Here is a 15,708-nt window from a genome sequence, read left to right as displayed (position 1 = left end):
GAGGGATAATCACAGGTTAAAGAGGTGTGAATTGTCTCAACCAGGACAGTTGGTAGGATTTTGCAAGCCCAGGCCAGATGGTGGGGGGTGAATGTAATACAACATGAATCCAAGTTCACGGTTGAGGCCGTACTTGTGTGCGGAACTTGGCTATCAGTTTCTGCTCGGCGATTCTGCGTTATCGCACATTCTGAAGGCCGCCTTGGAGAACGCTTACCCGAATATCAGAGGCTGAATGCCCTTGACTGCTGAAGTGTTCCCCGACTGGAAGGGAACATTCCTGCCTGGCGATTATCACTCGATGTCCGTTCATCTGTTGTCACAGCGTTTGCATGGTCTCACCAATGTACCTTACTTCGGGACATCCTTTCCTGCAGAGTATGAGGTAGACAACGTTGGGCCGAGTTGCTCGAGTATGTACCATGTACCTGGTGGGTGGTGTTCTCACGTGTAATGGTGGTACCCATGTCGATGATCTGGCACGTCTTGCAGAGATTGTCATGGCAGGGTTGTGTGGTGTCGTGGTCACTGTTCTGAAGGCTGGGTAGTTTGCTGCTAACAGTGGTCTTTTGAGGTTCTGCGGAAGCTGTGCGGTTGTCCTACCAACTGTCCTACTTGAGACAATTCACAGCTCTTTAACCTGTGATGATCCCTCTCTCCAACTGTTCCATCTGGACCTGTAAAGACTAAATACCTGCAAAGACTCATTCAAAGTATCGTGTTGCATCTTTGACTTTGTCTATATATGTGTTTCTGGAACCCAGCTCTTCATCCACCTGAGGAAGGAGCAGTGCTCCGAAAGCTAGTGATTCGAAACAAACCTGTTGGACTTTAACCTGGTGGTTGTAGACTTCTTACAGTTAAACCTGTTCTGAGCTGATGGTTAGTGCAGAGTTGACAGGGAATGTTTTATGGGTGAATAGATGTAGTGAGACTGGATGGATAGTGCTTTGATTCAGAGACTACATTTTAGGGCTGTTCAGTTTTTTATCATTTAAATTATTTCTTGGGATGTGACCATCGTTTATTGTCCATTCCTAGCTGTCCTGAGGAGGTAGCGTGAGCTTCTTTGTTAGTTTGATACAAATTCCCAGGTTTGATTCCCGGCTTGGATCACTGTCTGTGTGGAGTCTGCATGTTCTCCCCATGTCTGCATGGGTTTCCTCTGGGTGCTCCAGTTTCCTCCCACAAGTCCTGAAAGACGTGCTTGTTAGGTGAATTCTCCCTCTGTGTACCTGAACAGGCGCCGGAATGTGGTGACTCGGGATTTTCGCAGTAACTTCATTGCACTGTTAATGTAAGCCTACTTGTGACAATAAAGATTATTACTATTATAACTGAGTGGCGTGCTCGGTCCCCTCACAGAGCAGTTGAGAATCGATCACATTGGTGTGGTCCGGAGCAACATTATGCCAGACTCAGTACGGCAGGTTTCCTTCATTGGACATTGGGGTGAACCATTGCGGGTTCTTAATGACAACACTTCCTGGTTAGTTTTACAAATCCCAGTTTTTCATTTCCAGATTTTGTAAACTCAATTCAAATGCTTAAACGTGTAGAATTTCCACACGCGAGCCCTGTGTAGCCTCTGAATAATCCCAGTCATCCACACGCGAGCCCTGTGTAGCCTCTGAATAATCCCAGTCATCCACACGTGAGCCCTATGTAGCCTCTGAATAATCCCAGTCATCCACACGTGAGCCCTGTGTAGCCTCTGAATAATCCCAGTCATCCACACGCGAGCCCTGTGTAGCCTCTGAATAATCCCAGTCATCCACACGCGAGCCCTGTGTAGCCTCTGAATAATCCCAGTCATCCACACGCGAGCCCTGTGTAGCCTCTGAATAATCCCAGTCATCCACACACAAACCTGTTGGTAGCTCCACATATAATGTTGGGGTAAATGACTATTTCTCATCAACAATGGCAAACAACAGCTCTCGTAGCAACTTTGTTTGGAGTGGAGAAGCTGCTGGGAGGAGATCTGGGGTTTCAATCATTTCTCCTAATCACCCTGGTATATAGTTGTCACCATTTGTTCTATTTTCTAAAGGAACCACACGTGCACTATTGACCTTTGGTTCTGTGTCGTAGATCGAACGGCTGGAATTGAACAGCTTGGCCCCGTCGAGTGTGATTGCCTCAAGCTCAGATGGTGGGCTCAGCGTGGATGGCCTGGATGCTGCCCTGGACCCTCAGAGGACAAAAGCTGCCATCGCCCACCTGCAGCAGAAAATCCTGAAGTTGACCGAACAGCTGAAGGTTGAGCAGACAGCCCGGGATGACAATGTGGCAGAGTATCTCAAGCTGGCCAACAATGCGGACCGGCAGCAGGGTGCCCGCATCAAGCAGGTCTTTGAGAAGAAGAACCAGAAATCAGCTCAAACAATCCTCCAGCTGCAGCGCAAGCTCGAGCACTACCACCGCAAACTGCGCGAGATTGAGTACAACGGTATCCCTCGGCAGCCCAAGGATGTGCTGCGGGACATGCAGCAGGGCTTGAAAGGTGTGAGCGCCAAGGTGACCGGTTTCAGCGAGGGTGTGGTGGGCAGCGTACGGGGCGGCCTCTCCAGCTTTTCCCAGGCAACCCACACGGCTGCAGGCGCTGTGGTCTCTAAACCGCGGGGGTTTGCATCTCTTCTCCGCAACAGATTTGGCAGTGCTGACAACATTCCCAGCCTCAAGGACTCCCTGGATGAAGAACAGGCTGAGGAATGCCTCAAGGGCCTAGGCATCTGTGGCAATCTGCAATTCAGCCCCAGGTACGGCAGTGAGGAGGAGTGCTCAAGTGGCACGTCGGGTTCGGGTGCCAACAGCATGTCAGGGACACCCTTGGAACTGTCCACCTCGAAAACCAACACACTGGACCTCTCCAACTTGGGCTTTGAGGGAATATTCCAGGAACTGCACCAAGTGAAGGAAACGCAATCCCGATTGGAAGAATCGTTTGACACTCTGAAATCTCACTATCAGAGGGATTATACCCTCATGTTACAAACACTTCAGGAAGAACGATACAGGTACAGTCAAAGCAAGGAGCTGTATGGTGCACTACAACCAACCTCCTGTTAGATTGTTGGTCATTTACATTTGGTTTGATGTGAGATTCATTCCTGTCCTAGAGTGGGTGGGTGTTTCCAATCATATCCACCCTGAACCTTTCACAACTGGTCTGTATGTGTGTATGGGGGAGTGTGTATGTGTGTATGGGGGGGAGTGTATGTGTGTATGGAGGAGTGTGTATGTGTGTATGGGGGGGGAGTGTATGTGTGTATGGGGGGAGTGTGTATGTGTGTATGGGGGGGAGTGTATGTGTGTATGGGGGAGAGTCTATGCGTGTATGGGGAAGTGTGTATGTGTGTATGGGGGCGTGTGTATGGGGGAGTGTGTATGGGGAGAGTGTATGTGTGTATGGGGGAGAGTGTATGTGTGTATGGGGAGAGTGTATGTGTGTATGGGGGAGAGTGTATGTGTGTATGGGGGGGGAGTCTATTTGTGTATGGGGGAGTGTGTATGGGGGAGAGTATGCGTGTATGGGGGAGTGTGTATGTGTGTATGGGGGTGTGTGTATGGGGGAGTGTGTATGGGGAGAGTGTATGTGTGTATGGGGGAGAGTGTATGGGGGAGTGCGTATGTGTGTATGGGGGAGAGTGTATGTGTGTATAAGAACATAAGAACTAGGAGCAGGAATAGGCCATCTGGCCCCTCGAGCCTGCTCCGCCATTCAATGAGATCATGGCTGATCTTTTGTGGACTCAGCTCCACTTTCCGGCCCGAACACCATAACCCTTAATCCCTTTATTCTTCAAAAAACTATCTATCTTTACCTTAAAAACATGTAATGAAGGAGCCTCAACTGCTTCACTAGGCAAGGAATTCCATGGGGGGGGGGGTGTATGTGTGTATGGAGGAGTGTGTATGTGTGTATGGGGGGGGAGTGTATGTGTGTATGGGGGGAGTGTATGTGTGTATGGGGGGGGAGTGTATGTGTGTATGGGGGGGGGAGTGTATGTGTGTATGGGGGAGAGTGTATGTGTGTATGGGGGAGAGTGTATGTGTGTATGGGGGAGAGTGTATGTGTGTATGGGGGAGAGTGTATGTGTGTATGGGGCAGTGTGTATGTGTGTATGGGGGGGGAGTGTATGAGGGAGAGTGTATGTGTGTATGGGGGGGAGTGCGTATGTGTGTATGGGGGAGTGTGTATGTGTGTATGGGGAAGTGTGTATGTCTGTATGAGGAGAGTGTATGTGTGTATGAGGGAGAGTGTATGTGTGTGAGGGGGAGAGTGTATGTGTGTTCGGTGCAGCATGGTAGCATTGTGGATAGCACAATTGCTTCACAGCTCCAGGGTCCCAGGTTCGATTCCGGCTTGGATCACTGTCTGTGCGGAGTCTGCACATCTTCCCCGTGTATGCGTGGGTTTCCTCCGAGTGCTCCGATTTCCTCCCACAGTCCAAAGATGTGCAGGTTAGGTGGACTGGCCATGATAAATTGCCCTTAGTGACCATAAATGTCCTTAGTGTTGGGTGGGGTTACTGGGTTATGAGGATAGGGTTGAGGTGTTGACCTTTGGTAGGGTGCTCTTTCCAAGAGCCGGTGCAGACTCGATGGGCCGAATGGCCTCCTTCTGCACTGTAAATTCTATGATAATCTATGGTATGGGGGAGAGTGTATGTGTGTATGGGGGAGAGTGTATGTGTGTATGGGGGAGAGTGTATGTGTGTATGGGGGAGAGTGTATGTGTGTATGGGGGAGAGTGTATGTGTGTACGGGGGAGAGTGTATGGGGATATGGGGGAGTGTGAATGGGGGTGTGTGTATGTGTGTATGGGGGAGTGTGTATGGGGGAGCGTGTATGTGTGTATGGGGGAGTGTGTATGGGGGTATATGCATGTGTGTATGGGGGAGAGTGCATGTGTATGGGGGAGTGTGTATGTGTGTATGGGGAGAGTGTACGTGTGTATGGGGGAGTGTGTATATGGGGATGTGTCTGTATATGGGGGAGGTGTCTATGGGTTTGGGGGAGGTGCGGGTGTAGCATATGGGGGAGGTGTGTGCATGTAGCGTATGGGGGAGGGGTGTGTGTGCGTGTAGCGTATGGGGGAGGGGTGTGTGCGTGTAGCGTATCGGGAGGGGGCTGTGTGCGTGTAGCGTATGGGGGAGGGGGGTGTGTGCGTGTGTAGCATATGGGGAGGGGGTGTGTGTAACGTATGGGGGAGGGGGGTGTGTGCGTGTGTAGCGTATGGGGAGGGGGTGTGTGTGTAGCATATGGGGGAGTGGGGTATGTGTAGCATATGGAGGAGGGGTGTGTATGTCTGTGCAGCGTATGGGGAAGGGTGTGTGTGTGTGTGTAGCGTATGGGGAGAGGGTGTGTGTGTGTGATGCGTATGGGGGAGGGGTGCGTGGGTGCAGCGTATGGGGGAGGGCTGTGTGTGTGTGTACAACGTATGGGGGAAGTGTGTGTGTGTAGCGTATGGTGAAAGGGGTGTCTGTGTGTAGCGAATGGGGGAGGGGGATGTGTGATTGTAGTGTATGGGTGTGTGTGTGTAGTGTATGGGGGAGGGGGTGTGTGTGTGTGCAGCGTATGGGGGAGGGGTGTGTGTGTGTGCAGCGTATGGGGAGGGGAGTCTGTGTGTGTGTAGTGTATGGGGGAGGGGTGTGTGTGTGTGGGAGCAGCGTATGGGGGAGGGCTGTATGTGTGTACAACGTATGGGGGAGGGGTGTGTGTGTGTAGCGTATGGTGGAGGGGGTGTCTGTGTGTGTAGCGAATGGGGGAGGGGGTGTGTGATTGTAGTGTATGGGGGAGGGGGTGTGTGTGTGTAGTGTATGGGGAAGGAGGTGTGTGTAGTGTATGGGGGAGGGGTGTGTGTGTGTGCAGCGTATGGGGGAGGGGAGTCTGTGTGTGTAGTGTATGGGGGAGGGGGTTGTGTGTGTGTGTAGCGTATGGGGGAGAGGGGTGTGTGTGTAGCGTATGGGGGAGAGGGGTGTGTGTAGCGTATGGGGGAGGGAGTGTGTGTGTGTGTGTAGCGTATGGGGGTGTGTGTGTAGCGTATGGGGGTGTGTGTGTAGCGTATGGGGGTGTGTGTGTACCGTATGGGGAGGGGTGTGTGTGTAGTGTATGGGGGAGGGGGGTGTCTGTGTAGCATATGGGGGAAGGGGTGTGTGTGTGTGTAGCATATGGGGAGGGGTGTGTGTAGCGCATGGGGGAGAGGGGTGTGTGTGTGTAGCGTATGGGTTGGGGTGTGTGTGCGTGTAGCGTATGGGGGAGGGGGTGTGTGCGTGTGTAGCGCATGGGGAGGGGGTGTGTGTAGCGTACAGGGGAGGGGTGTGTGTGCATGTGTAGCGTATGGGGAGGGGGTGTGTGTGTGTAGCGTATGGGGGAGGGGGGTGTCTGTGTAGCATATGGGGGAAGGGGTGTGTGTGTGTAGCATATGGGGAGGGGTGTGTGTGTAGTGTATGGGGGAGAGAGGTGTTAGTTGTGTAGCGTATGGGTTGGGGTGTGTGCGTGTAGCATATGGGGAGGGGGTGTGTGCGTGTGTAGCGTATGGGGAGGGGGTGTGTGTAGCGTATGGGGGAGGGGGGTGTGTGCGTGTGTAGCGTATGGGAAGGGGAGTATGTGTAGCATATGGAACAGGGGTGTGTATGTCTGTGCAGCGTATGGGGAGAGGGTGTGTGTGTGTAGCGTATGGGGGAGGGGTGTGTGTGTGTGGGTGCAGCGTATGGGGGAGGGCTGTGTGTGTGTGTACAACGTATGGGGTGGTGTGTGTGTAGCGTATGGTGGAAGGGGTGTCTGTGTGTGTAGCGAATGGGGGAGGGGGATGTGTGATTGTAGTGTATGGGGGGTGTGTGTGCAGTGTATGGGGAAGGGTGTGTGTGTGTAGTGTATGGGGGAGGGTGTGTGTGTTCGTGCAACGTATGGGGGAGGGGTGTGTGTGTGCAGCGTATGGGGAGGGGAGTCTGTGTGTGTGTAGTGTATGGGGGAGGGGGGTGTGTGTGTGGGTGCAGCGTATGGGGGAGGGCTGTGTGTGTGTGTACAACGTATGGGGGAGGGGTGTGTGTGTGTAGCGTATGGTGGAAGGGGTGTGTGTGTGTAGTGTATGGGGAGGGGGGTGTGTGTGTAGTGTATGGGGGAGGGTGTGTGTGTGTGTGTGCGCAGCGTATAGGGAGGGGAGTCTGTGTGTGTGTGTAGTGTATGGGGGAGGGGTGTGTGTGTGTGGGAGCAGCGTATGGGGGAGGGCTGTATGTGTGTACAACGTATGGGGGAGGGGTGTGTGTGTGTAGCGTATGGTGGAGGGGGTGTCTGTGTGTAGCGAATGGGGGAGGGGGTGTGTGATTGTAGTGTATGGGGGAGGGGGTGTGTGTGTGTAGTGTATGGGGAAGGAGGTGTGTGTAGTGTATGGGGGAGGGGTGTGTGTGTGTGCAGCGTATGGGGGAGGGGTGTGTGTGTGTAGCGTATGGTGGAGGGGGTGTCTGTGTGTGTAGCGAATGGGAGAGGGGGTGTGTGATTGTAGTGTATGAGGGAGGGGGAGTGTGTGTGTAGTGTATGGGGAAGGGGGTGTGTGTGTAGTGTATGGGGGAGGGGTGTGTGTGTGCAGCGTATGGGGGAGGGGAGTCTGTGTGTGTGTAGTGTATGGGGGAGGGGGTTGTGTGTGTGTAGCGTATGGGGAGAGGGGGGTGTGTGTGTGTGTAGCGTATGGGGGAGGGAGTGTGTGTAGCGTATGGGGGAGGGTGGTGTGTCTATCTGTAGCGTATGGGGGAGAGGGGTGTGTGTGTGGAGCGTATGGGGGGTGTGTGTGTAGCGTATGAGGGGTGTGTGTAGCGTATGGGGGTGTGTGTGTGTAGTGTATGGGAGAGGGGTGTGTGTGTGTGCAGTGTATGGGGAGGGGTGTGTGTGTGGAGCGAATGGGGGAGGGGGTGTGTGATTGTAGTGTATGGGGAAGGGGGTGTGTGCGTAGTGTATGGGGGAGGGGGTTGTGTGTGTGTGTAGCGTATGGGGGAGAGGGGTGTGCGTGTGTAGCGTATGGGGGAGAGGGGTGTGTGTAGCGTATGGGGGAGGGAGTGTGTGTAGCGTATGGGGGAGGGTGGTGTGTCTATGTGTAGCGTATGGGGGAGAGGGGTGTGTGTGTGTGTAGCGTATGGGGGGTGTGTGTAGCGTATGAGGGGTGTGTGTAGCGTATGGGGGTGTGTGTGTGTAGCGTATGGGGGTGTGTGTGTGTAGCGTATGGGGAGGGGTGTGTGTGTGTGTAGCGTATGGGGAGGGGGGTGTCTGTAGCAAATGGGGGAAGGGGTGTGTGTGTGTGTGTAGCATATGGGGGAGGGGTGTGTGTGTCGCGTATGGGGAGGGGGGTTGTGTTTCGCGTATGGGGGAGGGGGATGTGTGTGTAGCGTATGGGGGAGGGGGCGTAATGTATGGGGGAGGGGTGTGTGTGTGTGTAGCGTTTGGGGGAGGGGTGTGTGTGTATTAGAATTAGAACATTACAGTACAGGCCCTTCGGCCCGCGATGTTGCGCCGACCTGTGAAACCACTCTAAAGCCCATCTACACTATTCCATTATCATCCATATGTTTATCCAATGACCATTTAAATGCCCTTAGTATTGGCGAATCCTCTACTGTTGCAGGCAGGGCATTCCGCGCCCTTACTACTCTCTGAGTAAAGGTCCTACCTCTGACATCTGTTCTATATCTATCTCCCCTCAATTTAAAGCTATGTCCCCTCGTGCTAGCCATCACCATCCGAGGAAAAAGGCTCTCACTGTCTACCCTATCTAATCCTCTGATCATCTAGTATGCCTCTATTAAGTCACCTCTTAACCTTCTTTCTAACGAAAACAGCCTCAAGTCCCTCAGCCTTTCCTCATAAGATCTTGCCTCCACACCAGGCAACATCCTGGTAAATCTCCTCTGCACCCTTTCCAATGCTTCCACGTCCTTCCTATAATGAGGCGACCAGAACTGTACGCAATACTCCAAATGCGGCCGCACCAGAGTTTTGCACAACTGCAACATGACCTCATATAGCTCTGAAACTCAGCCCCTCTGCCAATAAAAGCTAACACACCCTACGCCTTCTTAACAACCCTATCAACCTGGGTGGCAACTTTCAGGGATCCAGTACATGGACACCGAGATCTCTCTGCTCATCCACACTACCAAGAATCTTACCATTAGCCCAGTACTCTGTATTCCTGTTACTCCTTCCAAAATGAATCACCTCACACTTTTCTGCATTAAACTCCATTTGCCACCTGTCAGCCCAGCTCTGCAGCTTATCTATGTCCCTCTTGTAACGTGCAACATCCTTCCGCACTGTCCACAAATCCACTGATAGTGTCATCCGTACATTTACTCACCCATCCTTCTACGCCCTCCTCCAGGTCATTTATAAAAATAACAAACAGCAGTGGCCCCAAAACAGATCCTTGTAGTACACCACTAGTAACTGAACTCCAGGCTGAACATTTCCCATCAACCACCATCCTCTGTCTTCTTACAGCTAGCCAATTTCTGATCCAAACTGCTAAATCACCCTCATTTCCATAGAACATAGAACAGTACAGCACAGAACAGGCCTTTCGGCCCTCGATGTTGTGCCGAGCCATGATCACCCTACTCAAACCCACGTATCCACCCTATACCCGTAACCCAACAATCCCTCCCTTAACCTTACTTTTTAGGACACTACGGGCAATTTAGCATGGCCAATCCACCTAACCCGCACATCTTTGGACTGTGGGAGGAAACCGGAGCACCCGGAGGAAACCCACGCACACACGGGGAGGACGTGCAGACTCCGCACAGACAGTGACCCAGCCGGGAATCGAACCTGGGACCCTGGAGCTGTGAAGCATTTATGCTAACCACCATGCTACCGTGCTACCATGCCTCCGTATTTTCTGCAATAGCCTACCGTGGGGAACCTTCTCAAACGCTTTACTGAAATCCATATACACCACATCAACTGCTTTACCATCGTCCACCTGTTTGGTTAACCTCTCAAAGAATTCAATAAGGTTTGTGAGGCACGACCTACCCTTCACAAAACCGTGTTGACTATCCCTAATCAAATTATTCCTTTCTAGATGATTATAAATCGTATCTCTCATAATCCTTTCCAAGACTTTGCCCACAACAGAAGTAAGGCTCACTGGTCTATAGTTACCGGGGTTGTCTCAACTGCCCTTCTTGAACAAGGGGACAACATTTGCTGTCCTCCAGTCTTCTGGCACTATTCCTGTAGACAATGATGACATAAAGATCAAAGCCAAAGGCTCTGCAGTCTCCTCCCTAGCTTCCCAGAGAATCCTAGGATAAATCCCATCCGGCCCAGGGGACTTATCTATTTTCACACTTTCCAGAATTGCTAACACCTTCTCCTCAAACCCGTCTAGTCTAGTAGCCTGTATCTCACTATTCTCCTCGACAACATTGTCTTTTTCCTGTGTGAATACTGACAAAAAATATTCATTTAGCACCTCTCCTATCTCCTCGGACTCCACGCATAACTTCCCACTACTGTCCTTGACTGGCCCTACTCTTACCCTAGTCATTCTTTTATTCCTGACATACCTATAGAAAGCATTAGGGTTTTTCTTGATCCTACCTGCCAAGGACTTCTCAGGACTGGGACTAATGTCCTCACAGGGAGGTTTACTAAAGCTGATGAGAACATAAGAACTAGGAGCAAGAGTAAGCCATCTGGCCCCTCGAGCCTGCTCTACCATTCAATGAGATCATGGTTGATCTTTTGTGAACTCAGCTCCACTTACCCACCCACTCACCACAACCCTTATTTCCTGTTCAAAAATCTATCCACCTTTCACTCAAAAACATTCAATGAGGTCGCCTCAATTGCTTCACTGGGCTTAAACTAGATTGGTAGGAGGATGTGAACCTGAGGGAAAATAAAGAGGAGAAAAATTGGCAGTGGGAAGTAGAGAAGTGTTAACTGATAAGGAAGATATATCAGAGAATAATATCAAGGTAAATACAATCCTTGAAGAGTTTTGAAGTCATTAGATGGGGTCAGAGTAAGGGAAAGTAAAACCATTAAATCAGGTTTATTGTGCATGTATGTGAATGCACGGAGTGTGGTTAATAAGACTGTTGAACTACAGAAACAGGTGGACATACCTGGCTCAAAGAACTACAGCACCAGGTATTGAATATTCCTGGGTATTTAGGAGAGGTAGGAAAGGAAGAAATGGGATGGAAGTAATGACAGGATTATTAAATATGGGATTACAGTACTGGAGAGAAAGGATGTTTCAGATCTCTGGCTAGAGTTAAGGAATGAAAAAGATGCAATAACACTGATCAGAATGGGATATAGACCACCAATTGGTGGAAGGGTTGTAGAGAAACACATTTGCAAAGAAGTTACAGAGTTATTTAGATTAAATACGTTTGATTAAAGATAGTCAGCATGGCTTTGTGAGGGGCAGGTCATGCCTCACAAGCCTCATTGAATTCTTTGAGGATGTGACGAGACACATTGATGAATTTGGAATATTGTGTCCAGTTCTGGTCGCCTCATTATAGGAAGGATGTGGATGCTTTGGAGAGGGAACAGAGGAGATTTACCAGATGCTGCCTGGACTGGAGGGCATGTCTTATGAAGAAAGGTTGAGGGAGCTAGGGCTTTTCTCACTGGAGCGAAGAAGGCAGAGAGGTGACTTGATAGAGGTGTACAAGGTGATGAGAGGCATGGATAGAGTGGATAGCCAGAGACTTTTCCCCAGGGCGGAAATGGCTGTCACGAGGGGACATAATTTTAAGGCGATTGGAGGAAGGTATCGGGGAGATGTCAGAGGTAGGTTCTTTACAGAGAGTGATGGGTGTGTGGAATGCACTGCCAGCAGAGGTGGAGTCAGAGTCATTAGGGACATTTAAGCGACTCTTACAAAAGCACATGGACAGCAGTAAATTGAAGGGGTGTAGGTCAGGTTGATCTTACATTCGGTTAAGTAGTCGGCACAACATCGTGGGCTGAAGGGCCTGTACTGTGCTGTACTGTTCTATGTTCTAGAGATGCAAGAATTATAGGATAATTATAATGGGCTATTTCAATTATCCAAATATGGACTGGGATAGAATAATGTGAAAGGACAAGAATTTCCAGAATTTCAAGATCATTTTCTGCTGCAGTATGTTTCCGGTCCAACGAGAGGGCAGGCACCATTGGATCTGGTTCTGGGAAACGATTTGGCCCAACTGGATAAAATATCAGTGGGACAACAGTGATCATTGTGGACGGCATTGTAGCACAGTGGTTAGCACCGTTGCTTCACAGCGTCGAGGTCTCGGGTTCAATTCCCGGCTTGGGTCTCTGTTAGGTGAATTGGACATTCTGAATTCTCCCTCGGTGAACACGAACAGGCGCCGGAGTGTGGCGACTAGGGGCTTTTCACAGTAACTTCATTGTAGTGTTAATGTAAGCCTACTTGTGACAATAATAAAGGTTATTATTATGATTGTTGAGGTTTAGGTTTGCCATGGAACAATCCAAAATAGGGATATTTAATTGTGGGAAAGGCAACTTCGATGGGAGAAGAATGCATCTGAGTCGAGTGAGTTGGAATCACATTTTGGCAGAAAAGACAGTGGCTGAACAATAGGCTACCTTCAAATACATTTCAAGGTATTTCCCCTGGAAGTGAAAAGGTAGGACAAATAAATCCAAAGTGCCCTGGATGATGAGAGATGCCACTTGCACATGGAGTTAGGAGAAAGAGCAGAGGTATTAAATAAGTAGAGAATAGAGAAATACAGCACATAACAGGCCCTTCGGCCCACGATGTTGTGCTGAACTTTTGTCCTAGGTTAATCATAGAATTTTGGACATTAAGGGCAATTTATCATGACCAATCCACCCAACCTGCACATCTTTGGAGTACTTTACATGTGTCTTTGCAAAGGAAGAGGATGCTACCTAGGTCGAGGTGAGATAGAATTCTAGCAACAGGGCCACAAGAAGAATTTAGATTTGAAAGGGAGCAGGTGTTACAGAAAGTCTACCTTTACTTCAAATTGATACGGTACCAGGACCGGATGAGAAGCATCCAAGGTTACTGAGGGATGTGAGAGTGGAAATTGCACTGCTCATAGTCTACTGGTTTTCCTTACATACAGAAGTGGTGTCAAGAGAACTGGAGAATTATGAATGTTTAGAGGGGAGCAAGGATAAAGCCAGAAGCTGCAGACCAGGCAATTTGACTTCAGCAGTTAGCAAACCTCTGGAAACTATAGTTTGAGATAAAATCAATAATCACCTGGGCAAGTGCAAGATAATTTAGGAATACCAGCATGGATTCGTTGAGGGAAAATTTTGTTTAACGAACTTGCTGGAGTTTTTTGAGCAAGTAACAGAGAGGGTTGATAAGGGCCTCGCTGTTGATGTGGTGCATATGGATTTTCAAAAGACATTCGATACAGTATCACACAACAGACTTGTGAGCAAAATTATAACCGTGGAAGAATAATCGAAGTAGGCACTTGGGGAAGAAATTGGCGGAGTGACAGGAACACAGAGTATAAGAACATAAGAACTAGGAGCAGGAGTAGGCCATCTGGCCCCTCGAGCCTGCTCCACCATTCAATGAGATCATGGCTGATCTTTTGTGGACTCAGTTCCACTTTCCAGCCCGAACACCATAACCCTTAATCCCTTTATTCTTCAAAAACTTATCTATCTTTTTCTTAAAAACATTTAATAAAGGAGCCTCAACTGCTTCACTGGGCAAGGAATTCCATAGATTCACAACCCTTTGGGTGAAGAAGTTCCTCCTAAACTCAGTCCTAAATCTACTTCCCCTTATTTTGAGGCTATGCCCCTAGTTCTGCTTTCACCCACCAGTTGAAACAACCTGCCCACATCTATCCTATCTATTCCCTTCATAATTTTATATGTTTCTATAAGATTCCCCCTGCATCCTTCTAAATTCCAAGTACAGTCCCAGTCTACTCAACCTCTCCTCATAATCCAACCCCTTCAGCTCTGGGATTAACCTAGTGAATCTCCTCTATACACCCTCCAGCGCCAGTACGTCCTTTCTCAGGTAAGGAGACCAAAACTGAACACAATACTCCAGGTATGGCCTCACTAACACCTTATACAATTTCAGCATACCTCCCTCATCTTAAACTCCACCCCTCTAGCAATGAAGGACAGAACTCCATTTGCCTTCTTAATCACCTGTTGCACCTGTAAACCAAATTTTTGCGACTCATGCACACGCACACCCAGGTCTCTCTTGCACAGCAGCATCTTTTAATATTTTATCATTTAAATAATCCCTTTTGCTGTTATTCCTACCAAAATGGATAACCTCACATTTGTCAACATTGTATTCCATCTGCCAGACCCTAGCCCGTTCATTTAACCTATCCAAATCCCTCTGCAGACTTCCAGTATCCTCTGCACTTTATGTTTTACCACTCATCTTAGTGTCATCTGCAAACTTGGACACATTGCCCTTGGTCCCCAACTCCAAATCATCTATGTAAATTGTGAACAATTGTGGGCCCAACATTGATCCCTGAGGGACACCACTAGCTACTGATTGCCAACCAGAGAAACACCCATTAATCCCCACTCTTTGCTTTCTATTAATTAACCAATCCTCTATCCATGCTACTACTTTACCCTTAATGCCATGCATCTTTATCTTATGCAGCTACCTTTTGTGTGGCACCTTGTCAAAGGCTTTCTGGAAATCCAGATATACCACATCCATTGCCTCCCCGTTATCTACCGCGTTGGTAATGTCCTCAAAAAATTCCACTAACTTAGTTAGGCACAACCTGCCCTTTATGAACCCATGCTGCGTCTGCCCAATGGGACAATTTCCATCCAGATGCCTTGCTATTTCTTCCTTGATGATTGATTCCAGCATCTTCCCTACTACCGAAGTTAAGCTCACTGGCCTATAATTAACCGCTTTCTGCCTACCTCCTTTTTTAAACAGTGGTGTCACGATTGCTAATTTCCAATCCGCCAGGACATAGAACATAGAACATAGAACAGTACAGCACAGAACAGGCCCTTCGGCCCTCGATGTTGTGCCGAGCAATGATCACCCTACTTAAACCCACGTAACCCGTATACCCGTAACCCATCAATCCCCCCATTAACCTTACACTACGGGCAATTTAGCATGTCCAATCCACCTAACCCGCACATCTTTGGACAGTGGGAGGAAACCGGAGCACCCGGAGGAAACCCACGCACACACGGGGAGGACGTGCAGACTCCACACAGACAGTGACCCAGCCGGGAATCGAACCTGGGACCCTGGAGCTGTGAAGCATTGATGCTAACCACCATGCTACCGTGAGGACCACCCCAGAGTCTAGTGAATTTTGGTAAATTATCACTTGCATATTTGCCATTTCCCTAGCCATCTCTTTTAGCACTCTGGGATGCATTCCATCAGGGCCAGGAGACTTGTCTACCTTTAGCCCCATTAGCTTGCCCATCACTACCTCCTTGGTGATAACAATCCTCTCAAGGTCCTTACCTGTCATAGCCTCATTTCTATCAGTCACTGGCATGTTATTTGTGTCTTCCACTGTGATGATCGACCCAAAAAACCTGTTCAGTTCCTCAGCCATTTCCTCATCTCCCATTATTAAATCTCTCTTCTCATCCTCTAAAAGACTTATATTTACCTTAGCCATTCTTTTTGTTTTACATATTTGTAGAAACTTT

At 49.3% G+C, this 15,708-nt stretch overlaps 1 protein-coding gene across 2 annotated transcripts in view; it reads left to right on the top strand.

Moving 5' to 3' along the window:
• LOC119973201 (transmembrane and coiled-coil domains protein 1-like) overlaps positions 1–15,708 on the top strand; it is an 85,119-nt gene that overhangs the window by 50,889 nt on the left and 18,522 nt on the right. For both annotated transcript variants that reach the window (XM_038810853.1, XM_038810854.1), the window contains exon 2: positions 2,095–3,020. In XM_038810853.1, coding sequence (XP_038666781.1) covers positions 2,095–3,020 — 926 coding nt within the window. The remainder of the gene's footprint in view (positions 1–2,094; positions 3,021–15,708) is intronic.

This window comes from Scyliorhinus canicula, chromosome 11 (assembly GCF_902713615.1).
Source record: "Scyliorhinus canicula chromosome 11, sScyCan1.1, whole genome shotgun sequence".
Classification (NCBI taxonomy): Eukaryota; Metazoa; Chordata; class Chondrichthyes; order Carcharhiniformes; family Scyliorhinidae; genus Scyliorhinus; species Scyliorhinus canicula.
Note: the sequence above shows the minus strand (reverse complement) of the source record. Positions and strands in the feature narration are given on the sequence as shown.